At 46.8% G+C, this 25322-nt stretch overlaps 1 protein-coding gene across 1 annotated transcript; it reads left to right on the top strand.

Annotated features, from left to right (window-relative positions):
• The first annotated feature begins 4368 nt into the window (after window positions 1–4368).
• On the top strand, window positions 4369–25219 carry HHIPL1 (HHIP like 1). Its single transcript, XM_074149487.1, has 9 exons — window positions 4369–4644; window positions 9940–10586; window positions 12942–13085; window positions 13873–14201; window positions 16114–16240; window positions 16845–16990; window positions 19999–20080; window positions 21921–22003; window positions 24615–25219. Exons 1-9 carry the CDS (start codon window positions 4369–4371, stop codon window positions 25217–25219), a joined length of 2439 nt encoding a protein of 812 aa, XP_074005588.1.
• Window positions 25220–25322: the final 103 nt, after the last annotated feature.

Here is a 25322-nt window from a genome sequence, read left to right as displayed (position 1 = left end):
CTGCATGATCTGCTGTTGCGAGAGCCGATAAGAAAATATGTTCTTTCTGTACGCATGACGCATAAGGAATGTTTACTGCCCATATGGTCTCTTTAAGGGCCTTATGATAGCATTTCTATGGTAGGAAGTTGTGAAGCAGAGTAAGTGAGGGAGTTATCCGATTGCTGTAAAACTGTGACATTTACATCCTGCCTGTGTATAAAACGAGCCTAAGAAGGACAGGAAAAGCATTTAGCAGAAGGCCACCTATATGGGAATCCTGAATATCATACACAAGGCTAGGGCTGAGCTCCGCTGATTTATACCGTCTGCGGGGCTGCCCTCGTGTTCCGTACAAACATTTGCTGTGACATATGACACAGAGCCCAGGAACGTGCACCGGAGGGTATTGCTGAAGCAGGAGGAGGTGCTTCATCACAACAGGATTCAAGGATATGAGGGACTCGTGTGGTTCCATTACCAGGAGAAATGGGGTCTTCCATGCGGCAGCGGCACACTTCATTCCACATCTGAGTCATCCCAGCATGTCCAGAGGCAGCAGGATCTCCGCTTATCGAATCCTCTGACAGTGTTCTCCACAGAGCACATGATATCACCTGCCCTGGGCTGGCTCCTCGGCTTTCTTGCATTAAATGCTTCCTTCCTGCCCAGCATGGATGCTGTTTGCTGAAAGGCAGGAGATACCTTGCTCGCATCTGTGGGTCTGTGTGTACATGCTACACACACACACACACACCCCCCCACACACATCTTCTTTCTCTCGCTCTCATAATAATAATCTGTCTTCAGTATCTCCGCCAGTAAGGAAAATAAAAGAAGACAAATGAGGAACAGAAGGGTTTCACGATCAGATGCGTAATGAGAAAGCAAAGCCTAATTTCCTCTACAAAGAGTTATAGCTCCGTATTTAATTCCTGACTGTTATGTTTTTAGGGATGGTGTTCACAGTTGGCTTGGGTATGAGCAGTGTGTCCTTTGGCTATTAAAGCTTAGAGCATTAAACTCCTCTTAAATATGGAGTTCCAGGCACTGGGTCAGACATTGGTCATTTGATCAAATGTGATTTGATGACATTTCTAAGCAACGTGCCCATATTCCCTCTGTCCCACAAATGCTAACAAATTCCAACATATGCAGAAAGAGTGAAAAAATCCAGATGTTGCACATTTGAGGAGCGCAGCTTGAGGGACATATGACTGTCATTTTGAGCTGCAGAATATCTGCAACTATCAGTTCCTTTAACTGTCTCTAAGGATTTCAGGTTTGATACCCCAAAATGACGGATATTTTTTAAATGTAGGGTTTTTGTGTCCTGATGTTGTGTTGTTTGCAAGCAAATGCTGCATTTTCACACCTAGCGTCTTCAATTTCATCCAAATTTACAGCATTTACAAATGCTGATTGTAAGAATTAATTGAAGTCAGCTAGTAAAACTCCTATGGACTTCAGTGGGAATAGGAGCAATCCAACACCTTAACAAAAAAAAACCAAACCAAAATCTAAACAAAAAGAAATGTTTTCAATAGCTGACATACAGTACAAAATATTCAATGGATTGGTTGAGGTCATTAAGCACATGGATGAGTGTCTGAATTACCCAAATTAAAAATGAGTCATTTTAATACGAAACCTCCTGAGTGGCAAGTTTTCAAACTACAATGTGATCTTGGTGAATGCTGCCTAAATCAAACCTCATCCCCATTCTGGAATTGCTCCACAGATGCATGTTACTAACCCCAGGCATCAACCAGGGCAACTTCAAATTTAGCAAGTCAGGTCAAGGGCAACAGTTCCCCTCCTGAGCTTAGTTTCTAGCGCTGGCTCAGCAGAGAACTCATAAAGACTAACAAAGCAGTGATTAAAATTATCAATAAACTGCACCTTGAAAGGTTGCCATGGGGTGGGTGAGCATGGACTATCCTCATTTTATGAATGGGAGAATCTAGGCAAAAAGATAGGAACTTGGGAATAGATTAAATTAAGTTTCCAGGCAGGGCAGGAAAGAAAATAGAGAGCTGTGTGCTCCCGTCCACCACAGCACAGATCCCTCAAACACAGCCCATGAGCTCCTACCTGTGGCCTGGGGAGCCTCAAAATACAGCTGACAAGAAGATGTAAAATAAGCCATCCTTGGCAGAACCAGCTCATTATCGAGGCCGAGGCAGCTACGGTCTCCGTTTCAGCAGCGCCTTGCCCAGGAATTGCTGCGCAGTCCCCAGCCTGAGGGGTAACCAAAAAATTGCCCTGCCTGAATGAACAAAACAGTGGGAATTCTGGCCTGGGGGCACGTGTTGTAAATGCACACAGAGGAATTCTATGCCATTTTGCAGTAATGAGCTGATCAAATCTATAGTTCTTGTTCTACAACTCACTGCAAAATATGCCCAGCGTTTAATTTTCCTTTTATTTCTGAAATGTTGCATGGATGCCAAACTAATCAAGAGCTGTAATAGCAAATCAAGAGGCTATACGATAAATCTCATTATCACAGAGTATGTTTTGTTACTGCGATCCATTCTTTGTATATTAAGCATTGTTGCAATGTTAATTAGCAATGGTTAAAAACCATCACAAACACTGTGACAACACTCGGTGGTAACCACAGGAATAATGCATTTACTGGGATGAATAGGGACATGCATTTACATCGGTTCTTTTTACACAAATATGGAATTGCCTAACTGCGTACTTGTTTTTTTTTTCACGGCATGCAAAGTTTTCAGGGGCAGTGGCTAGATCACATGTTTTCCAATGCGCTTACCAAGGTCATCCATGAAAAAGTGGTTTTAAATGGCCTAAAATAAAAGGGCAGAGAATTCTCAAGTGAGATCATCAGGTATTCCGGTTGCCTACACATATGCAAAGTTTGTAGTGACCTTAGCAGCAGTTACATAAGCATATGGAGAGAAAAACAAACTCGTATTAAGTGCTGTAACACATATGGTCTCCTGACGGGATGTTCCAAGCCATGCAGTGATTTTACAGTCCATATGCACTGTACAGCAGTTCTTTGGTCTCAAAGCAGGAGTCAAAAATAGCATATCAGCATGAACTCTACATTCTTTGTCTTTTATGGGCAGTCTGCATGTTAATAATGAAATACATAACACACTGTGGGTAGCTGCATTTAACAGCGAAAAAAATGCCACCGACTTGGGACTCGATCATACTAGCTGATAGCATCACATATGATATACAAAAAAGCCCCAGAATTTGGAGTAGATATTTTACTGGGGTACACCTTGAAGAGCTTTAAGGTAAGTGAAGTATCATCAGTAATTTTATTTTGTTTGGGTGGGGAGTACCTGGAGAGCATGGAGGGAGAACCCTTCTGAATGGGAAGAGTATCTTCATAAAGGGGAATAGGTCTCCTGGGCTATCTAGGGCCACCCGGTGTAACGACTACACCAGAGCTCTCCTTTCCAGCCTCAAAGCTGAATCTAATCAGAATCTCACCCCAGGCTGAGATTGCCGAAGGATGCCAAAGGACGTAGAAGCAATAATTGTACCAAAGCTGTTTTCTTGTTTATAAACATGTCTGTCGGCTGTATAAACTCAGAGGGCTATTAGCTGAATCTGACCAGGATCTCATCCTAGGATGAGACTGCCAAAGGACATAGAAGCACTAGTTGTACCAAAGCTAAGTTTTCTTGGTTATAAATAGAATGATACAGTGATTTAGGCTGGAAACGACCTTAAAGAACATCTAGTTCCAACCCCTCCCACCAGACTAGGTTGCTCAAAGTCCCATCCAGCCTGGTCTTGAACACCCTCAGGGATGGGGCCTCCACAGCTTCTCTGGGCAACCTGTTCCAGTGTCTCACCACCCTCGGAGTGAAAAATTTCTTCCTGATATTTAATCTAAATCTACCCTCTCCCAGTTTGAAGCCATTACCCCTCGCCGTATAAACCCAGAGCGCTACTAGCTGTCATGTTTTGGTCATTCAAAAGATCCAACACCCGAGCCCAGCAGCCAACACTTGAGGCGTCAGCCTAAGAACTTGTTCCCAGTATGACATAGTCCAGTGTTATCTGGTCCAGTATGACACCCTGCGCAGGGTGTGCAGCCAAGTACCTGCCGGCTTGCGGTCGGGGGGAATCAGACCAAAAACGCCTTTCCAAAAGCAACACCGTAAGGGTGCAGTGAAGGAAGCCGCGTCCCCGACAGCCCAGCGCTGCCGAGCCGGCGCCCGTCCCCGCCGCCGAGACCTCGGGGCGGCCGCTCTCCGCGCCCGGGGGCGGGAGGGGGGGAGCGGAGTCGGGGCGGCGGGACCGGCCGAGCCTCCGCGCGGCCGGGCGGTCGGCACCCCCCTCCTCCCGCCGCCGCGGGGAGCCGCGCTGCGCGGTGCCGCCGCCCTCCTCCGCGCCATGCGGGGTTTGCGCGGGGCGCGGGCGGCGCTGGCGCTGCTGCTGGCGGCGGCGCTGGCCCCGGGGCCGGCGCGGCCCCATCCGCAGTGCCTGGACTTCAAGCCGCCGTTCCGGCCGCCGCGGGGCCTGGCCTTCTGCCGCCGCTACACCGACTTCGGCTGCTGCGACCCGCGGCGGGACCGCGCCCTGCTCCAGCGCTTCTACCGCCTCAGCGCCCGCCTGGACGGGGCCACCTACGCCGCCTGCGCCGGCCACCTGCAGGACCTGCTCTGCCAGGTGAGGCGGCCCCGACCGCCGCGTCCGGCGGCCCGACCGCCGCAAGGGGGTCCCGGGGGTTTCTGCTGGACCGGGGGCACCCGCTGCACGGGGGGCAACAGCCGCACCGGGGGGCATCAGCCGCACAGGGGGCTTCGGCCACACAGGGGGCTTCTGCTGCACAGGAGGATTCAGCTGCCTAAGGGGCTTCCAGTGCACAAGGGGCATCAGCCGCACAGGGAGATTCAGTCACACAAGGGGCTTCCACTGGACAGGGGGCATCAGCCACACAGGGAGATTCAGTCACACAAGGGGCTTCCGCTGGACAGGGGGCATCAGCCACACAGGGAGATTCAGTCACACAAGGGGCTTCCACTGGACAGAGGGGCATCTGCCGTGTAGGGAGCATCTGCCACACAGGGGGCTCCCACTGCACAGGGGGCTTGCACAGCACAGAAGGCATCAGCCGCACAGGGGGCTTCAGCCACACAAGAGTCTTCCACTGTGGAGGGGTCATCAGCCACACAGGGGGTTACGGCCACACAGAAGGCTTCCACTGCAGAGAAAGCATCAGCCACACAGGGGGCTTCAGCTGCACAGGGGGCTTCAGCCCCTGCATGGCGCTTTGGTCACACAGGGCGCTCTGGCCCAGGCATGGATGCTTCAGCCCTGTCATGGTGCTCTGGCCCGGATGTGGGTGCTTCAGGTGTGCAGGGTTGCATCAAGCCCAGGTATGGATGCTCCTGCCCAGGTGTGGGTGTGTTGGTTGGTGGGGGGGCACTGGTCCAGGCACAGGTACTTTGTACCTCACAGGGGTGTGTGAGCCATGACATAGGCACATCAGCCCAGGAATGACTGCGTCTGCCCATGCAGGGTGGCATCAGCACAGGCACAGGGGCCTTGGACAGCCCAGGGGGTAGTGAGCCGTGGTGTTAGTGCCCAGTCCAGACAGGGGTACATGGACCCCCCCACAGGTACATGAGCCATGGCATTAGTGCCATCAGGGGTTAGTGCAGCAGCCTAGACATGTGCTTTCAGGCACTGTGAGGAGCAACTCTCCATCACCTGTTTTCCCAGTGGACTTTTCTGCCTCTGGCAGGGGTTTGAAAGAGGAATAGGGATGTTGTTCTGCTTTGATTTATGAGCAGCAGTGCTCCGAGATGGGTGTATGGGCAGTTACAACTGCAGATTCTCCTCACCCTGCCAGGGTTAGATCCTTGGACCTGGTGAAGACACCCAGGAGGGGACCTGCCTGCACAAAACATGTCCCTTGTTACACCCAACTCATGGGATCAGGTGGTTTTTTGTACTGGGTTACAGCATCTTGAGATGCTTTTAGCATGTGCCAGGTGCTAACAGTCCTGATGACGGGTGCAGAGTAATGCCTGAGGATGTGGCCTGGAAACCTCTGCGGTGGCCATCCTGCACAGGGGAAATTTCCACTTGAGGTGGATGCTCTGTGGCCAGATACCGTAACAGGATGATCACAGTCTGCGCAGAGCGAAGCGTCTGACCCTGTCATCAGCGGTGGCCTTGCATGTATGAAAATGCCCCTGAGACAGAGCGGTGGCAGCTCTGTGCTGTGCAAGTGTGAATCTTAAATTAATTCAGGCAGCGGAGTCTCGTCTGCTGTGCTCAGGAGGGATCAAAGTGGCTTTGCAGAAATCCTGCTCTTAGCATTTTGCAGGGTACCTCTTGTGGTCCTGAAAGCGTGAAGAGGAAGACAACCCTTTTCCACACCACCTTCTAGAGATTTGACTTTTATTTCATCTCACATTGTACTGGAAGCAAAAAAAAAAAAAAGCCCTTTGAATATATTCCTGAAACAAGCAAGCGGTGTCCAAAAGTCCATTTGCAGATGGGAAACCAGTTAGCAGTGGGAAACCAGTGCCTGCTAAGCACTCCTTCTCCCTCTGGAAGAGATAAGTAAGTCTCCTGTGTACATCAGAAAGCCGACCGTTGAAAATTTGTTCAGAAGCAGTGAAATATTTCAATGTGGGGAAAATGATTCACTGAAATGTTCTGATGAGCTCAGTGCATCAACCAGCCCAGACGTGGCTGCAAACCACCGCCTCTGGCCACACGAGCATGAAATGGAAGTTCAGGCATTGCAAGCACTCTGCTTCCATTCATTCATTATAGATACAATTTATATCAATTTATATCCTAGCCCTGAATTAATAAGTGGGTTTCTGAGACTTATTTAGCACACTTCTGCCTCTTTCTGCACACAATTCGTGATTTCGCTCAAACGTGATCAAATTATTTTGACAAGTGTCTCAGCTTGTGCTTGTGGTGAGGATTCCTATCTTCTCTTAAACTGTGATTTGCTACGTGGTGCTGTGTCTGTTCCTTGTGGAAGGGCAGAAACATCCTTCCCTTAGTGCTGCCCATGATCCCCCATCCCCAAAGTAGGGTCTCCCCACAGAAGCAGTCTGAGAGGATGCCTTTGGCCATAGGGGAGAGGAGGACCGCAGTAGGACATCCCCCCGCCTGCCCCACGGCCTCAGCACCAGGGAGTATTTTGATGGGGGCAGCAGGTCTCAGGGACGTGTGTGGATGTGGATTATTGTGGGGTGGGATGCAGGATACCAAACTGCGGGAGAGCAGATGCCTCGTTCTGTTTCCCAAGGAATAGCTTGCTTAAAGGCTTGAGTTTCCAGATGGAGGTGGACAGAGAATGTCAGGGATTATGTGCAAGTTAGATGCTTTCCTGAGGAGTCCCATTGCTTCCTCCCAGCTGATAGCAGCACTAAATAAGCCATTGTTTGATGTGGGTGTTCTTCCAGGTTCAGACTTCCAGATTGCAATTCCTCAGATAAATAGCTGCCTCTGAATTCCTGGAACAGATAGGATGGATTTGGCTAACTTGTCTTAATGTTACTTGTTTTGTTTTCTGATGAATTGTTTTCATGGTGCAAGCTTGTTCCAGCCCTACTGAGGTTACTGGTCATCTGCCCATTAGTTTCCTTGGTCTTTGGACCACATCAGAGTTTAAAATGAATGAACAGACTGTGTCTGTTTGGAAATGAGAGTTTAGATCTATTAGTGATGCTGGGCTGTGAGCAAGCATAGAGTTTCTTGGTGTTTTGAGTTAGTGAATGTGACAGGACGATGCAAAGGGTGAAGGACCACAACATTTCTTTCAGAAGCAGGGAAATTCAGGATCAGGTGTCAGGCTCCATCTCTTGTGGAATAAAAGTTGGAAGATATTCCAAATGTGTCCGGAGAATACCCTAGACACATGCTTGGGCACTGTCTGGCTAGTGGTAGATCTCTGTACATCACCACCAGCCTAATGGTCTGTAAATAGCTGTATGCCACCAGGAATGTGGTGAGGAGTGAAGAAGCCACCCACAACTGCTGCTCAAACACACCTGAGGCTGGGGTGAACAGCCCGCAGCAGCAAAGGGACAGGGAAACCATACTCTATGCTATTTTTAATTCTGATGCTGAAGCCAGGAACATTGCTTTATAATGCCCAAGATCACTGCTTGCTTTGAAGGAGGCTTTCAGAGGACCAGGTACGCCCCGGTACTCAAGCAGTGGTCTTCCTTGCTCTGAGTGTGAAACCTCCGTAGGCAGCAGCAGAGTGGGCTCCTGTCCTTCCCCTGCCTTCACCTCCTCTTTCTGGCTCCTTTCAATTTGTATTCTAAGGTCAAATTTTTAGTCATAACAACTGCATCGGCAAATGCTCCGTCTCTTTCTGTCCCTGTCCCACCTGGTGTAGCCGACCCCAGTGCCGTTACCCAACCTGCCCGTGTCATTTCAGTGTCTTGTGTCACACGCAGTCTCCTTTTTACCACATTAATTGCTGCTCATTTGAAGGCATAATAACCTGCATTTTGCAATGAACGGCTTGACATTCCAGGAGGAAAGCTTATTGTGCACTAATTATCTGTTATATGGCCTCTCAGTTTATTATGGTATGTAATGGAAAATAAAATAAAAATTAAATATTGTGTGTACTTATCAGCTAGTTTAAATACTTCAGAATCTTGGATGTTATATCTTTCCAGCTATTGAATAGTGCTCCCTATATTTTTTTTTAACAAAGCTGGTTTTGCTTGGAAGAAATACCATCTAGGAATTAAAAAAAATGCAGAATTTGTTCAAGAAGAACAATTTCTCTTCCTACCTTTCTTGCCTCCGTTATTTATCTGCCCTGTGAAAATAACTGAGCCTCAGTTGAGTCATGTTATGTTATTTGGAGAGCACATTTGAGATGCTTGTCGGGAAGATGCCGTACAGCTGGAAAATAGTGTGTGTTTGTTACAAGGAAAAGTCCTTGCAAAGCAGAACTGAGTCACTTTGGTCAGTTTGTTGTTTATAGACAGATTTACTGAATTGCAGTGGCTTTTTACATAAGGAAAATGTGCTTGTCGGAGTTCTCGTCATGGAGAATATAATGAACTATGTGAACTTGATTCAGCCCTGAGGTAGATTTCCAGGGCTGCACCTTCCATAAAGCAGGGCTGTGCAGCAGCCGCTGCCAGTGGATCTTGCCTTGGATTATGGCCAGTTGGTGCTCACCGTCTGAAATCCTGTAGCCTGAGCATCCCCTGCAGAACTTGGTGACCAGTGTCATGATCATGAGGTTCATTTCACCACTTCTGATCAGGTATATAAAGTGTCTGTAGGCAAATACCCACCAGCAAAGGCAGCTTGTCGCCAGCAAGGCTGGTTTATGCACTGATAGCATCCCAGGGCTGGGTGCACTGCACAGTACAAAGGATGGATGTCCTCCTCTCCTACACTTTCTCATCCCGCTTCTTCCAACCTGTAAATCACATCTGTGTTTGAGGTGTATGTCTGGATTGTCAGAATGATGAGGTACGGAGGTCACAGGCTTTCGCCCCACCAACCTTTCCTGTTCTCTCCTCAGCCTGGAAGTGCAAGACCTGGGTCTTCTCAGCTAACTCCTTGGTTTCGCTGCTTTGCTGTGGTGAATCTGCTTGTTATTTCATAGATAAAGTCAGACCATCCAAGATAGAAAAGTCTCTTTTTCCCCAGTAGAGTCTACCAGAGTGGTGTAGTAAGATACATGTCATTGCTGGTTTTCTTGTGTTAGTGCTATGGTTGGAATAAACGAGTAACAGGATGAGGAAGCCAGCTTTCACCAGGAATGTTAAAGATAATTTCTGTGAATGCTGAGATAAACCCCATTTCTCAGATCTTTTCTGCTGTTAATATATCTTTAGAATAAACCACAACATATGTTTTAATTAAGGTGAAATTTCTCCAATTAGTATTGCTGCTCAGCTGTTTCAAATCTGCTCCAAGAAGTGGCTTGAGGCTTTTTCTCTCTCCCTCTAGGAATGTTCTCCATATGCTGCTCACTTGTACGACGCGGAGGATCCCTCCACCCCCGTGCGGACGATACCAGGACTTTGCCAAGACTATTGCCTGCAAGTGTGGCAAAAATGCCGCTCCATTTTTCGCTATCTCTCCTCAGACCAAGAGTTAATTGCACTGGAGAACAACGTGGCAAAATTCTGCCGCTACCTGTCCTTGGAGGACACAGACTACTGTTTTCCACACCTGCTGGCTAACCAGAACCTTAACCAAAACCTGGGGTTGGTGACCGCCGACGCGGAGGGCTGTCTCCAGCTCTGCCTCGTGGAGGTGGCCAACGGGCTGCGCAATCCCGTTGCGATGGTACATGCCAACGATGGTACCCACAGGTTCTTCATTGCCGAGCAGGTTGGCCTGGTGTGGACCTACCTCCCTGATCGATCCAGGCTCGAAAAGCCATTTCTGAACATCAGCGAAGCCGTACTTACCTCACCTTGGGAAGGAGACGAGAGAGGTTTTCTAGGTATTGTCTTCCATCCTAAATTCAAATTTAATGGTAAAGTGTATGTCTACTATTCAGTTGAAGTTCGTTATGAAGAGAGAATCCGAATCAGTGAGTTCAGAATTTCTCCTGCTGACATGAATGCTTTGGACCATGGTTCTGAAAGGTATTGTACACACGTTTCTCCGGCAAATGTATTTAAGATCTCAGAGGGCAGCTTGTGCATTTTTAAAGGCTACTAATGAATGAGACTTATTTAGCTTAATATTGTTCTCGCATTCCAGTGTGGTAGCAAGTTACTCCAAGTCCATGTCTAGAATATTGAGGTAGAGAATATATATGGCATAGAATATATATGGTAGAGAATACAGCCTGTCCTCCATGGATGAACTGCAAGTGCTCAGGGATGAATCTTCTGACATTTCTCAGTTCTGGTATGACAGAAGATTTAACTGAGCATTGAATAAACTTTATTTACAGTTAGTATTTTGGGATTTGGCTTTTGGTTGGGGGTTTTTTGGTATTGTAATGATTATCCTTTAAAATAGACTTCTGCAAAGCATGAGTGAAATTCATTCCAAAGCGAAAGGTTTCCAAAATCATTATAAACAAACGCAGTGGTACCGGGCCGAAGATGGGTATGCCTCCGCATTTCTTTATCTGAATGACAGCTCAACCCTGTCACATTACAAATTTAATATCAAATTAAATAAAATGCAAACTGGTGTACTGTTACTGAGTGCATTTTGATTGGAAATTTCATTTGTTTGAGTCTGATCCTGCAGTTGATCCACGTTAATATGGACAGATAATGGGAGGTTTGTTTGTGGAGTCAGTCTATAGATTTTTAACTTGTTGCAGAACCATGTAATAGAACCAGTGTTTTAAGAGACTCTTGAATATTATTAATGTTAAGATTTTTTGCTTTGTTTACATGGGTTATATTAGGGACTTTCCAAATACTCAGCAGTGGATGATTCTAGCTCAAAAATGCACGTAGCCTAATGATAGAAAGGGGATGCTGCTTTATAAAGCAGTTACAACAATTCAGTGTAACCAGCACTGTGGATGACAGGTACGGGGAATTGAAATGTTGTCCTCAGGAAAGCAAGTCAGGAGCTTAAACCTGCAGATGTCAGGGCCCGTGAGCTGTCTGGTTTAAAAATCCTCGGGCTCTATGTTGGTAACATTTTCTGTGCTTATTTAGCTGATGGTTAGTACGGCGAAAGCTTAAGAAAACAAAATTGTGGTCCTGTTGTGCTTGTGTAGGCACGAGTCCCACTGACTTCATCCTGAGATGCTGCCCAGGGGGGAGCTCAGGCCGACACGTGGTGTGCGTTGCCTTAGCAGGAGGGCGTGCGTCTGTTTGTCCGCAGATTTTTGCTCAATGTGCTTTGTTTTCTTCCATCTTCTTTGGGAGGTTGAGGAGGATTCACCGTTGTGTCCATACGGGACCCTCCCTTGCTCCCGCTGCCGGCTGGAGCCTGTGCGCTCGTGCACAGTTACCGCATCCCACAGGTGGTGGGGTGTAGCAGCAGGTGACAGAATAATCACATAGTTGGGTTCCTTCCCACAATTTACAATCTGATCACCAACTACTAGTACTTTCAGAAGGGAAAAAACCTCACTAAAATGAGGTGCTACAAGTGATTACTATCATTTGGTTTTGCAGCTGTCAAGAGGCACTGTTGGCATGAAATCTGGACTTTTTTTGAGGCTGGAGCAAAATAAACTTCAGTTATTAAACCTGGGAACCTTCACGGCATATATTTGTGCCTTTACCTTTCCATAAAGTTATACTTTCATATATTTCACCCTTTTCTTACTATGAAAGGGATGCCAGGTGCGTAAAATAAACAGATAAAAGTAAGAGAGAGGTAGTTTTTAAAATTAAGGTAAAGGTTGTTGGTACTGCCTTGAATAACCTTTGTCAAAATGTTAATTTGTTGGTGGGGCTGCTTTTAACCACTCTTTAAGCTTGTAAAGTCCTGTGTATACAATTACCATTTAAGGATTCTTCTCTCTTTAAGAATTTAACTATTACTTAGTGTTTGAAAAGTTTTAGGTTCGCCTTGAATGCCCCTGTCAGGATTGTGCCAAATGCTGTACAGATGCGCAGGTGGACTGGAGTCCTTTCTCTTGCAGTTTGCAGTCAGATTTAAGTGAGATCTCCTTTCTTAAATAAAATGAAAATAACACAAAAAAAAAGAAGTTTAACAAGGAGGAAGGAAGAATCAGAGGAAAAGTATAATTAATTAAAAGTATATTCTGTCATGTGATTTCCCAGATTTTCCTTATTACACAATTTGGTGTTTCTGTAATCTGGAAAACATGTTGGAAATATTTAAGGTTAGAAAATCAGCTATGCCTAAGTAAAATTCGGGAAGTGGATATGGAGGAACTTGCATCAAAACTGGTCTGTAGCCTTTTCCATGTGTCAAGGGCAACTTCGGCATTGCTCTCCCCTTTGCTTAGGGCTTATGCAGTGGGTAATGCCTCCCTCCTCCCTGTCTTCGGTTAGGGTAATCCTGGAAATAGAAGAACCTGCTTCCAACCATAATGGAGGAGAGCTGCTCTTTGGAGATGATGGGTATCTCTATATATTTACTGGAGACGGAGGCATGGCTGGTGATCCTTTCGGGACCTTTGGAAACGCCCAGAACAAGTGAGAGTCCCTAAAACCTTGTGTGCACCATGTGTCCCTCCTGTCACCCTTGGGTTGAGAAGAGAAAATGGGGGAGATCAATGGGGGTGGATTTTCTGTCTCGGGTTTACTTTTTCCCTAGGACCCATGCTGATGCTCATGCACAAACATGAACACATAGACCTCCCATGTAACTCCAGTTTCCTTAGGGGAGGTTATCAAGGTGTGTCTTTTTCATAGAATCGTAGAACCATAGAGTCATAGAATGGTTCGAGTTGGAAGGGACCTTAAAGATCATCGAGTTCCAACCCCCCCTGCCATGGGCAGGGACACCTCCCACTAGACCAGGTTGGTCAAAGCCCCATCCAGCCTGGCCTTGAACACTTCCAGGGATGGGGCATCCGCAGCTTCTCTGGGCAGCTTCTCTTTGCCCTGTGAGCAGTGACAGCTCGCTAGGCCTTCCAGCTGTCTGCTCGGAGCCCAGTTTTCTGGAAGTGAAGGGGGGGTCCGTGATGTGGGAAGAAGGGGAAGCTATGGCAGCTTCAAGCCACCAGCCTGTGTCCACAGGGCAGTGACTCATGGGAAGTCAGTGCCACCTGAAGGCTGTTCGGTGGCCTGGGACCAAGGAAATGGCCTTGATTGGCCATGAATGGTTGTTTTTTTCAGAGATATTGAAAGACTTGTCTTTTCCAAATCAGAAAAAGTGAAACCCTTGACTTTCCAAAAACCCATCTCTCACATTTCACCGAGGTCTGGTTTTATCCTTTTTTTTTCTTTTCTTTTCTGTTCCTTTCTTCTCCCAATACAGGTCAGCCCTGCTGGGCAAAGTGCTGCGGATCGATGTGAACAACAACGACCGTGGGCCTCTGTACCGAATCCCTCCCGACAACCCGTTTCTCAACGATCCCCAGGCTCGCCCCGAAGTCTATGCCTACGGAGTGAGAAATATGTGGCGCTGCTCTTTCGATAGGGGCGATCCTCAAACCAAGGAAGGGAAAGGGCGGCTCTTCTGCGGGGACGTGGGGCAGAATAAATACGAAGAAATCGACATCGTCGAGAAAGGGAAAAATTACGGCTGGAGGGCACGGGAAGGATTCAGCTGCTATGATAAAAAGCTTTGTGCCAATTCTTCAATGGGTAAATAGATGTTCTCTCTAAATTACCTGTCTCACACCGTGCAGTTTTCTGCGCCCTCATTTTTAATTCCTGCTTTCAAAGCCTGGCTGCTTGGTGGAAAACACACGTTTCCGAGATGTAAATCTGTGCAGTCTCAGTCCAGAAGGGAGCTGACTTGGGGATAAATATTGAAAGTCCAAATGTTACCGTTTTTGAGTTAGGTAAATGAAACATGCTAGCTGGTGTTTTTCTGGGAGATCTGTGTTGTTAGGCAAATTGCTTGGTGATTCTGGGATTTAGGGGGACAATTTCATCTTTTCCACATAAAATAAGATTTCCTGCAGTAGCAAGAAATATTTGGAGCAATTGTATTTTTCTCCATAACTCACAAGTAGTGTCCTTATTTAGAAAGAGAAAGAAACGTATTGGGTAAGCTGGCCAACCAGTGTGCAGGCTGCCTTCTTTGCAGCTAACAGAATGGACAGTGTATTTGTGTTTCTTTCAGCTATGTTAAAAAGGAAAACCTTAATTTTATGGTTTTTTTTTTTTTTTAAATTTTTCAAACCTGGCTTCACGGTATTTGCTGGCTGGTTAAATTCCAGTACACGTGTGAAGTCAGAGTGTGTTGTGTTGCAAGGTCTGAGGTGGACCACGTCTTATGCTGGAGCACCTTCCCAGAGATCCAGGGGGCTAATAGGCTGGCACTGATTTGCACTAGCTGAGATTCTGATTGTTTTTTTCTCTTCTGTGCTATGGGTTGTTGGTTAACTTCCCTCCTTTTATTAACTTAGCTACAAGTGCAACGGTAGTGATTAAGTATTTTTATAAAAATTTCGAGAGCAGGCAGCAGGTTTTTTGCACTCCCTTTGCTGAAGCAGTTGTCAGAGAGCCTGTTAAGTGCTTTCCTGTGTGACAGCACCTGCGTGAGCGCTCATGGCAAGCACTTCACTGAGGCCTCTGGGGATTCAGAACAATTTCTGATGCCTTTAGAGACCCTTTTGTTAGAACAGTGAAATGTCACAGCCCTTTTAAAATGGTAAGTGCACCTGAAGTGTAGAAAACACCTGCTTCAGATGAAATACCCTTGGTGCAAGTTCCTTCTGGCAGAGCTGCTGGCTTGAGGCATCTGCTACATGGGCAAGGAGAAAGGCTGTGAGGAAGAGGAGGGGTGGGTACCACGAGGAGGTACCTGTAACCCAAGAGCTGCAAAAAAGGGGAGGAAGCATCCAATGGAGACCATCAAAATTAGGGCACTTTCCTCTGTTTTGCTTCCATCTTGTTTTTTAACTTGTATTTTACAATGAACATGCCAGAAATACATCTTGCTCATGCCATACTGTAAATATTTCATGGCCTTTTCAGGTTAAGCTCCCCTGTCTCGGAGAAACAGAAGCTATTCACGCTGCAGTCTGGAGTTATCCGTCTCTTTTTTCCCTTTCACCACCAAAACAAAGCTGCATCGGGCCAACATCCCCTGCATGGATGCAGTGACTCTTAAGAGTAACCTACAAATTTGCAGCAAAACCATCCAGGCTGTGTAGGAATGGGCCAGAAGCAGCACTAACAGCACTGGGTTGTAGCGGGAGGTGAAGGGCTCAGGAGAACGGTGAGGTGTCTGGGTGACAGAGAGCACTCAGGTTTATCAGGGATCCAGCTTATACTGTAAGTGAAATGCCAGCCAGTCTCTCTGAGCTGGCTTGTCCCTGGTTAGCACAGCCAGCTAGACAGCGCTGTCAAACACGGGTCTGAAAAGGTGAAAATCAAACTAAATATGATTCCATTGGCACTTTGTTTAATTAGAAGATGCTCAAATGAACCTGATTGTGTGGTGCCAGTAGTTTCCACCTAGGTTCTAGGTGGAACTATCTAGATAAACAGCTCTTCTGCATCATGTGCAAAAACAAGGCAAGTCACAGATCTTTCTTCCCTACAGATGATGTGCTTCCAATTTACGCGTATCCACACAAAATGGGGAAGTCTGTTACAGGAGGCTACGTCTACCGGGGTTGCGAGTCTCCAAACTTGAATGGCCTGTACATATTTGGTGATTTTATGAGTGGGTAAGTAAATACTTATCTGTACCCCCAGCCAAAGTCCTCCAGCAGTGTTACACCTGCCTGTGAGTGCTCGTGCAGTCTCGCTACCGAGGAGGTGCAACCAAAACGCTCTGATGCAATGTTTCCAGACACTGAAGATATGGAAAGAAAAAAATAGTAATATTGTTCAGCAGTGAGTCTGCTGCAAGCCTGTGATGAGGCAGGCATGAGACTGCCTTGTTTGTGTCTGCATCTCCCGGGCCCGTCTCGCACACAGCCCCCGCGCCGCTGCCCCGGGGGATGCCCTGGTCCTGGGTGCAGGAGAGGGGCTGCAGACCTGCAGTGCAGCCAAGTGCTCTGTGTCTCTGGCAAGGTCCACCCACTCTGACATCCCTTAAACCCTCCCATATAATTTTTTCTTGTGCTTGTGTTGCCCCTGAAAGACAAGGTGTTGCAGGGGTGTATAATATATGTGTTTTAATATTAAGTCTTGCGTTTCTTGGAGGAGCTACAGTTCCAATTGTAGCTAATGTGGGTAGGAAGCATTAAACATCCTTTCAAGTGTCTCGATTAATGTTCATAAATCATCTTCTTGGTTGCCTGGTGCAAGTGTTCTTTTGCCTTGCAGACGCCTGATGTCTTTGAAGGAGGATCGTGCTACAGGAGCGTGGCAATACAGTGAAATCTGCATGGGAACGGGACAAACGTGCATGTTCCCTGGGCTTATCAATAACTATTATCAATACATCATCTCCTTTGCTGAAGATGAAGCAGGTAATCTTTTAACTTCGCATCGCACCGAATGGCGTGGGTTTGGTTTCTCTTTGGAGGCAAACACCTGAGAACGGGTCAGAGAGGCAGCGGGTGGAGGGGAGGCAGAGCATGACTCTCAGTCTTTAAAACACAGCATCTCCCACATATCAAACCAAAGTTACAATCCTAATTTTGAGGCCAGCGTGCCACGCAGTGCCTGGGGGGGCAGCTGGATAGGCAGTTCCCTGCAGGACTGACTGTGGTAGTGCAGGGTGTGCTGTTGCCCACACACCTACCCTCTGGAGGGACGGGAACAGCGCGGGGACAGACACAGTAAAGCACAGCTTAGAAAAGAAACCTCCTTCTTCACAGTGCCATGGCATGGGGAACGCAGGCCCCGAGGGGCTGAGAAGCTGATAACCGAGTGGGAGCAAGTCTGTGCTCTCGGCTGGTTGAGAAGGGTGTTGACATTATTAATGGATACAGGAAAGCAGATGTAATGAACAGTAATTATGAACCTGCTCACCCTGGCCTGGAGTATTTGCACCGCTTGGGGTGAAGCAGAATGAAAGCCCTATGTTATGCCTCAAGTGAGGCATTGGCAAGAGGCTGCTTAAGTCCATATTTTATTCGTGCCAGCTGGGATTTTGCCTAGCATAAGACTGAAGGATGCAGTCTCAGTGGAGCTTTGCATAGCTGTGTTTTTAAGACTGGAGACATTTTCCTTTCTAGGAGGAAGCTGATGTGATTTGCAAAGGAGGAAATAAAGAGTTCTGGGGTGAAAGCTGGTGACCGCTCCCTTTGTTCATACAAGGGTACAGTTAATTGCAGAGCCTGCAGCCCCCACCTGGGGACGTGGAGAGGGTGACCCACACAATGTGTAGTCCCATTGCCAAGTAGCCTCGTGTGCGACTCGGCAACGCAGGAGCTTGTGTTCTGACCCATTGCAGGGAGGTCCTGGCTCATGGTCACAAGTACTCACTTCCAGACTGCCCCAATTTTTAAATGTCTGTTTTTCCTGCAGATTATGTCAGGTGTGGATGTTGCATCTGTGCATTGCGTATCATATAAATGCAAATTTTATCATGTAAATGCAAATAATCCTAATTCAGCATTAGCTCAAAAGTTTGACTGGGGAATTTTATCTTTTTTGCAGTTAAAATCCCTTTTCTTTAATGGTTAATGTTCATGGAAGTTAGAGCTGTTTCGCAGTGCTGTGGTGAGGAGGATATCTCAGCCTGAAATCAGAATGAATAACTTGGTTTAAATCAGCTTTATGCCAGGGCAGAGGGCTGCCAAGCGTAGTATCGAGCTGTTTAATTGCAGCCCTTGCTCATGCACCTGGGGGAGTCCTGCGCCTGTCTGTGCAAAGCGGGGGGTGAAACGCCGCTGCCCTTCTGCCCTGCGCCTTTCACAGGTGCTTTGCATAGTATAATAGAGCTGGGTGGAAATTTGGGCTGGAGTCTGTTCTCAGAGTTATTATTTGCCTTGTGCTTGTTTTATTATAATGGAAATAAATCTGTTGATAGCAGTTCAGTGAGTTTTCTTTATCTGCAGTGAACGGTCTTCTCTTGCACCTTTTTGCTGTGCTGGGAATCTTGTTTTTTACAAGTTTATCACACAGTTTATTTTAAGAAGCTTTTCTTCACGGAGGTGTTTGTTTTTGGGGGTTGTTGCTCTGATGAATGTTAATCCGGCTGGTGCGGTGGGTGTGTTTATGCGGTGGGGACACCTACGCTTTTGGCTCATGGCACAGCCGTTACCAAGCCAGCAGCCCCGTTCCCTGGCAGCTGAATGTGTCGGGGACACCCCAGGCGCTGTGCTGTGGCTGTGGGGCGCATGTGTGACGTAGCCTGTGTGCTTCACGGCCAGTGCATTCATATTTCTGGCTGCTGATTCCTGGGAAGGAGGGGTGGGACGTGAAGGACACATCACTGCGCAGCAGTGCCAGGTGTTTCCCGTCCCTGGTTTGGATCTAGGCTGCCTCTGGCCTGTGGTGAATGGAGCCCACCAGAAAAAGGAAGAAACCAGGCAGGGGTGGCCAGGGGTGGCTGGTTTCTGCCCTGGGAGCATCCAGGGGAGCTCGGCCTGCGACAGCACAGGAGAGCGGGGAGGAGGAGGAGGGCAGCTCGGCAGGAGCCGCCACCAACTGCTCACATCTTCCTCTGCTTGCTCTGACCTCTCCACTCCTTCCCCTCTTCCCCTTGGGACAACTATAGGACACCCAAAGAAATCTGCCTTACTCACTAAGCAGGTGTCCGTTGCCTCTTTTTCTCCCCTTTATTTTTTTTGGAAATACTGCAAATTTGTTTTTTCTCTCTGATCCTTTTCATTGCACCACTAAAGCACTGGCAAAAGAAAAAGGAGAGTGCTGGAAGGACTGCTTATCCGAGCCTCCCCTGCACAACAGAGAGGGATGGAAATGCAGTTAAGAGAAAATACGTCAAATAAATTGTGAATGGAAAATGTTTGGCTGAAGGTCAAACCCTACCCATGCGACCTGACCGAGCTGTGACAAACCGAATGCCTTTCTCATGAGGTACATCTCACTTCGTGAGTGTGCTAGAGAAAGCAAAAGCAAAATCTTGTAATTCACCCCAAAGGAGTGCTTCATCCAAAAGAGCAGAAGACAGTGTGAAGAGAACTCCCTTTCATTTGGTTTTGAAAAAGGGAATTCAGGGTTTGACAGTTTCGTGTTAGTGGAGTTGAAGGACACAGGTCACACTGAGAGGGCAGCTGAAGTCTGGGCAGCTGAACATGCAGTGGAAATTTGTCAAAATAATATTTCATGACAATATGCAAAAGCTCCCACTCACCAAGAGTGTTTTATGCCACTGGACTGCAGTTGAACTCTCACTGCAAACCCAAATACAAACCTGCCTTGTTTCCTCCAGTAGCCCAATCTCCAGGTCGGTCCCAGGTCTCCTGATGCCCTCAGACCTGTGATGCAGAGTTAATGCCCTCGTGCCGTACAGAGCAGAAGCACCGTGGAGAATTTTCATGGCTGTGTTTGTTTTTTTTTTCCCCAGGGGAACTTTACTTCATGTCTACTGGCGTACCAAGCGCCACAGCTCCCCATGGAGTGGTGTACAAAGTGGTGGACACCTCTAGGTATGAGATGTTCTTGTTGCAAAGCCTCGGTGTGGTGCCGTGTGTCCAAGTGTGGATGTGATGAATGCTGCTGACTGACTGATGAGCTCTTCTCCCATGCTGGGCCCTTGTGAGGAGCTTGATCAAGGAATGGCTGGAGCAACCCACTATGGGTCTGCTTTGCTCCCACAGTCATCGAAGTCTACACTGCCTGGTGACCACCAGCTTGTTTGTTTTGGGGCCTGTTGGTACTACATGGCTTGGGAGGTTTGTTCCTGAAAGCTTAAGGAGTATTTTATGGGTGGTTTGTCTTTCTCAGGTAAAGTTTCTTTAGATTCCTGCCCAGAAGGAGGTGGTTTTTCTCAAGGTGTTTGTCCTCAGCTCCTCTCCCTCCCTGGTAGCTGGCTGCATCTGCAGTGCCCAGGCAGCTGCAGCCGAAGCTGACCCAGCGTGTCCTGCAGTGCTTTCTTGGGCAAAGCAGAAACGAATGGCGAAAAGTACATTGCTTTTGTGTTTTAAAGAGGAAAATGTCATAGACAAGGAACTAAAGCCATTGTTACACCTTCTGAATCCCACGTGCACTTATCTTCAGACTGGGCGAGGCAGGGAATAGCTGTGTTTTATGGGAAGACTTATAGCTGTTTTTTCCATCTTCCTGTTTTTTACGCATTACTATTATTGGCTAAGCACCAAAATACTTTCAGCCAGACACGTAGAGTGAGACTTTTGTAGCTTTTATTTTTTTCTAAATGGATTAAATGTACAGCTTTAGCTGTCTGAGCGCTTTAAACCAAACCACTTTTCTGGTTTGTGTTGCAAGCAGACCCCAAAGTTAAACAGCCCCCAGAGCTGCCGCATGTTTTCCTCTGACTCTCCTCTGTCAGGAGCTTTTTCCATTATCTAACACAGCAGAAGAGTTCCTGTAAACTGTGTATTAAGAGGCTGGTATTACGCAACCTTTGCAAAAATAAAGAAATCAGAAGTCAAAAGAAAGTCGTAAGTTTAAGCTTAAAAAGAAGTTTCTTTAGTGTGTCGGGTACAGCAATATGAATAAGAAAGAACTCATAGGAAAATTCATAAAAGTAGGGAACGTTCCTGTGGCAGTAGTTGACTCTTTGCCTTCCACAGACATGCAAATGCAAACAGTCCTAATTACAAAGGAGTTATACCCTCCAAATGCAAACATCATGCATTTTTGAACCAGTTTGAAAAACCTCTGAAGAAGGCTGTCAATTAACGAGCCAGCCAGCGTAGGAAAAAGTGATGATGAACTGGATACAACTTCTCAGACGTGAGATAACCTCCATGGCAAACAAATTTGTGTCAAAACAATGCATCATACTAAGAGGAAGCCTCTGTAGGAGACACTGAGAGCTGTTGTTTGAAACTGAGGCATTTTTGGTGCTGCTTTTGTAGTGGTTAGTCTTTTGTTTGGGCTTTATATACGAATGATAGTGTGTTATTTTGCTTCTCTGAAGACAGCCTGAAAACTTGTGTACACATGATCCTTATATCAGATGTTCAACACACACTGTCTAGTTTTGTGATTGTTATTTTCATTTTGATTAATCTCTTTCTGTAATGCTTGAACCTGCCAATGTTTTATTTCCTTAATGGATTCAGCAATGGCAAGTGAAAACAGAGCCAGAGGACTCCACTGCCTTGTGAATATTTGGACTTTGATGAATGGAGATATGTGATTGTTTAATTATGTTTTCTACTGTAAGGTATTACTTGAATCATTTAAAGAGACTTTTTTTTTCCAATGAGCATTACATTCATTGAAGAACAATGGGAAGCCAAGGTTCACGATGCCAGGGGAAAGGAATTAACTGCGCTCTGTGTGTCCCTTTTTTCACAGGAGAGCACCACCAGGAAAATGCCGAGTTGAGCCGTCGTCAGTGAAAGTAAAAAGCAAGCGCATCCCGTTTGTGCCAAAGGAGAGTAAGTGTCGCTGCTGCTGCTGTTTATTATTGGTGCATGTTATCTGGCAGTAAATATAAACTCCAGGCTCACACTATCTCTGCCTGTGTGGAGACCACCCGGAACTTCACTCTTCAGAGTATCCTTGAAATTAATTCTTACCAGCTGTTTTGGATCTGAAGAGTTGGTTCAAGTAAGGCGTAAGGTATTTCCCCTTTCCTGGCGGTGTGAAATTTTCTATGTAGTTTCTGCCCCTGTACATTTTCCCTTTCCTGTGCTATATCGTACCTGTTTCATTATCACCAGCTTGGTTTCCCTGTACTGAGAACCTGTGCTCAATGACGCTTTTCAGCGATAAGTGATTTTTTTGCAGTGCCTTCAGGTAGTGAAGAGCTCTTCAGGAGCTGAAGAATGCGATGGCTAAAGAGTTGGGAAATAGCTCATTGAGCAAGGTGAGGGCTGAGTCATTGTTAGCTGTAAGTGAAAGAATATGGGATGAGAAAATGCTCCCAAAAGAATCAGCCATTCAGGTGAACTTTTGGCTTATCCAAATGTTTCCTCCAGGGCTTTTTGATTGCTTCATACTGAATGAAGTATTGTACTGCTAAAGCTGGAGTAGTCAGCGATGTAGCTGAGTCCGCAGAAAGCCAAGTACTATTTATGTTAAATGCAAACCCCTAAATATGCTCTTAGGATCTCGGAATTAGATTAGGCAGCATCACCTTTCTTTTCCCCTGTGCATTTTGTTTATGCATATAAGTAGCTAGGCAGTACTCTAACAACTTTGTCATCATTATTACTGTAGGATCTGTAATGTCAGAACACTTTTATTTAATTTTTGATCACATGAGTCAAGTTACACTGCATTCGAGTAATTGACAGTTCCTACAGCTTTGACTTCAGGGAGGAATGAGGGCGCTCAGCACCTTGCAAGATTGAGTCTTTAAGGTGGAACAAGATCTAAGGCTAATTATTAACTGTTGGCATGCCTGAGCTCTCAGCATATCTTCAGAAAGATTCTCCTTTGCAAGCTGTGCACACATTTTCCAAATATTACTAACTTGGTTTGTCTTCAACCAGCTTTGTCTCTGTTTCTGCCTGTGCATTATTCTCTAGGCAAGCCCAAAGTTCAGATTTTTAAACTGCACATACCGCTAAATCTTCTGGATTTGTTTACAAGGCAGTTTCCATCATAAAATAAAACGTAGAAAGAGCGGGACAGATTCTATTAAGTGTCTCAAGAACTAAATTCATGTGTAGGTGAAAACCAAGCATGAAGGTTTTGATTCAGAAGCATGCAAACAGGATGTGTAGCTGTAAATGCTTTGGTTTTTTGCTTAGCGTTTAGTGTGAACGTAACAGAATCGCCAAGGCATGCGGATTGCGTTAGCTGGACGAGTGCAATTCTTGGAAGTGTATTTAATAAATGGCTTGGCGAAGAGTTATATATAATAACAACTTGATTCGGTGAAGTGAAAAGCACTCCCGGGTGACCATGAGCTTTCATGCAGTCCTACGTATCATTATATGACTTCCAGGATTTTTAAGTGCTTTGCCAGATCAGGCTCCAGCAACTGAGGTGTGCACAGGTAAGGCTTTCACGTTTGTGTCTTGCCTTCAGAACCTCAGCTTCCAAAGAAGCGAAACATTTTCATGCCACAAATACAATTCCTTTCCAAAGTGCGTTATTTGGAAAACCTGGATAGCTGCAAGGGTTTGTCTTTTGGGGGCAATAGCAATTAAGCGCAAATAAAACAGTCATATTTTTCTTCGTCTCTGTTCTACAAAGCAAATGATGAATGAGAATGGATAAATCTAGGATATAATTCAAAAAGTCATGATGTCTTTGCAAATGTATGTGACACCGTCCCAGCTCAGTAGATTGTTATTCTGAGTAATTCTGAATTGCTTCCTTCTGACAAGCTAAAACTTATTTTTAAGCTAAAAATAGAGCACATGTGAATAAGCAAGTCCAGTAATGCCTGGAAACTGTGACAGCAAAGAATTTTCAGCTCTTCAGAGTTCAAGGCTCTTTTATTTTTTTTTCATAAGGAAGAAAAAACCCAACCCCAAATCCTGTTTTATGTGTTGTCCTGGCAACTCCGTTCCTTTTGCACATTCCAGTTGCCAGAGAGAATTGATTTTGAATGTTCCTGATTTCAGCTCCTCTGAATAAAGCATCTGACCCAGTGGGGAGGCCGGTGCTCTCTCTAGTAACGATCCAATCATTAGTAATGAAGAGAAGAGCAGAAATAGTGCCTGTCTTTAAAATGCTTTCAGCAGGGGAGAAGGGTATAGCAGGGAACTCCTCTTCTGACTGTGAAACTCCAGCGCCCACCCTTTAATGGTCAGGCTGAGGTTTTGCCAGTAAACAGCTTGGAGTTTCCTTCATGGGAGATGCTTATTAGTTGGCATTGAGCCCTGCAGTCCTCTCTGCTAACTAAAAGCGGCTGACATTTTTCGCTGAGGAAATAGTGGCTCACCGAGAGTGGTGTCACTTCTCAACAGGATCAAGTAAGCAAATTCCAAGAAATGAGTTAAGTCAAAAATCAGCCCTGGTTTCATATAGTTATCTTTAAGTAGTGTCCATAGAGTGACACACTCATGGTTTCCTGGGTTTTTCTCCCAACAGAGCTTATTGTGAATACACCAGCGCCGCGTCCCCGGCTGAAGGCCACCACTGAGGTCCCACAGGGAGGCAGGCGAGACCCCGACACCTCCCATGCACTGGCTGTGGACTGGGTAAACCAAGTCCCGCCGCCGCCAGGGAACCGAAGCAGGACGCCCACCACGCCAGCGCCGAGCAGCAGGACCCCCAAGCCCAGGAAGGGAGGAGAGAGAAGGGGGCAGCGCAGGAAGAAGAAACCCCCCAGCACGGCCCCACCACTGCGAAATGGCGACGTGAGGCTGATGGAGAAGCGGGGCCGGGGCCGGAGCCGGGGCCGGGTGGAGGTTTACATCAACGGTGAGTGGGGCACGGTGTGTGATGATGGCTGGAGCTCGCCTGCCGCTGCCGTGGTGTGCCGCCAGCTGGGCTTCCCCTATGTGGTGCGGGCCAGCAAGAAGGCAGAATTTGGGGAAGGGACTTCCCTCCGCATTCTCCTGGACGATGTCCAGTGCTCTGGGCAGGAGAAGACACTGCTGGAGTGTGACCACGCTGACATTGGTGTGCACAACTGCTCCCATGAGGAGGATGCTGGCGTGGTGTGCAGCCGAGAGGAGGTGGCAGACTGGTGACAGAGCAGCTGAGGGACTCAGAACATGTCATCTTCTTGCCCGACCCTCTAAACCAGCGTCAGTATTGAGGAGGGTGAGCTCTGCCTTGAGCATGCTGTCTCTG

The sequence above is a fragment of the Numenius arquata genome, chromosome 6 (genome assembly GCF_964106895.1).
Source record: "Numenius arquata chromosome 6, bNumArq3.hap1.1, whole genome shotgun sequence".
In the NCBI taxonomy this organism is placed as follows: domain Eukaryota; kingdom Metazoa; phylum Chordata; class Aves; order Charadriiformes; family Scolopacidae; genus Numenius; species Numenius arquata.
Note: the sequence above shows the minus strand (reverse complement) of the source record. Positions and strands in the feature narration are given on the sequence as shown.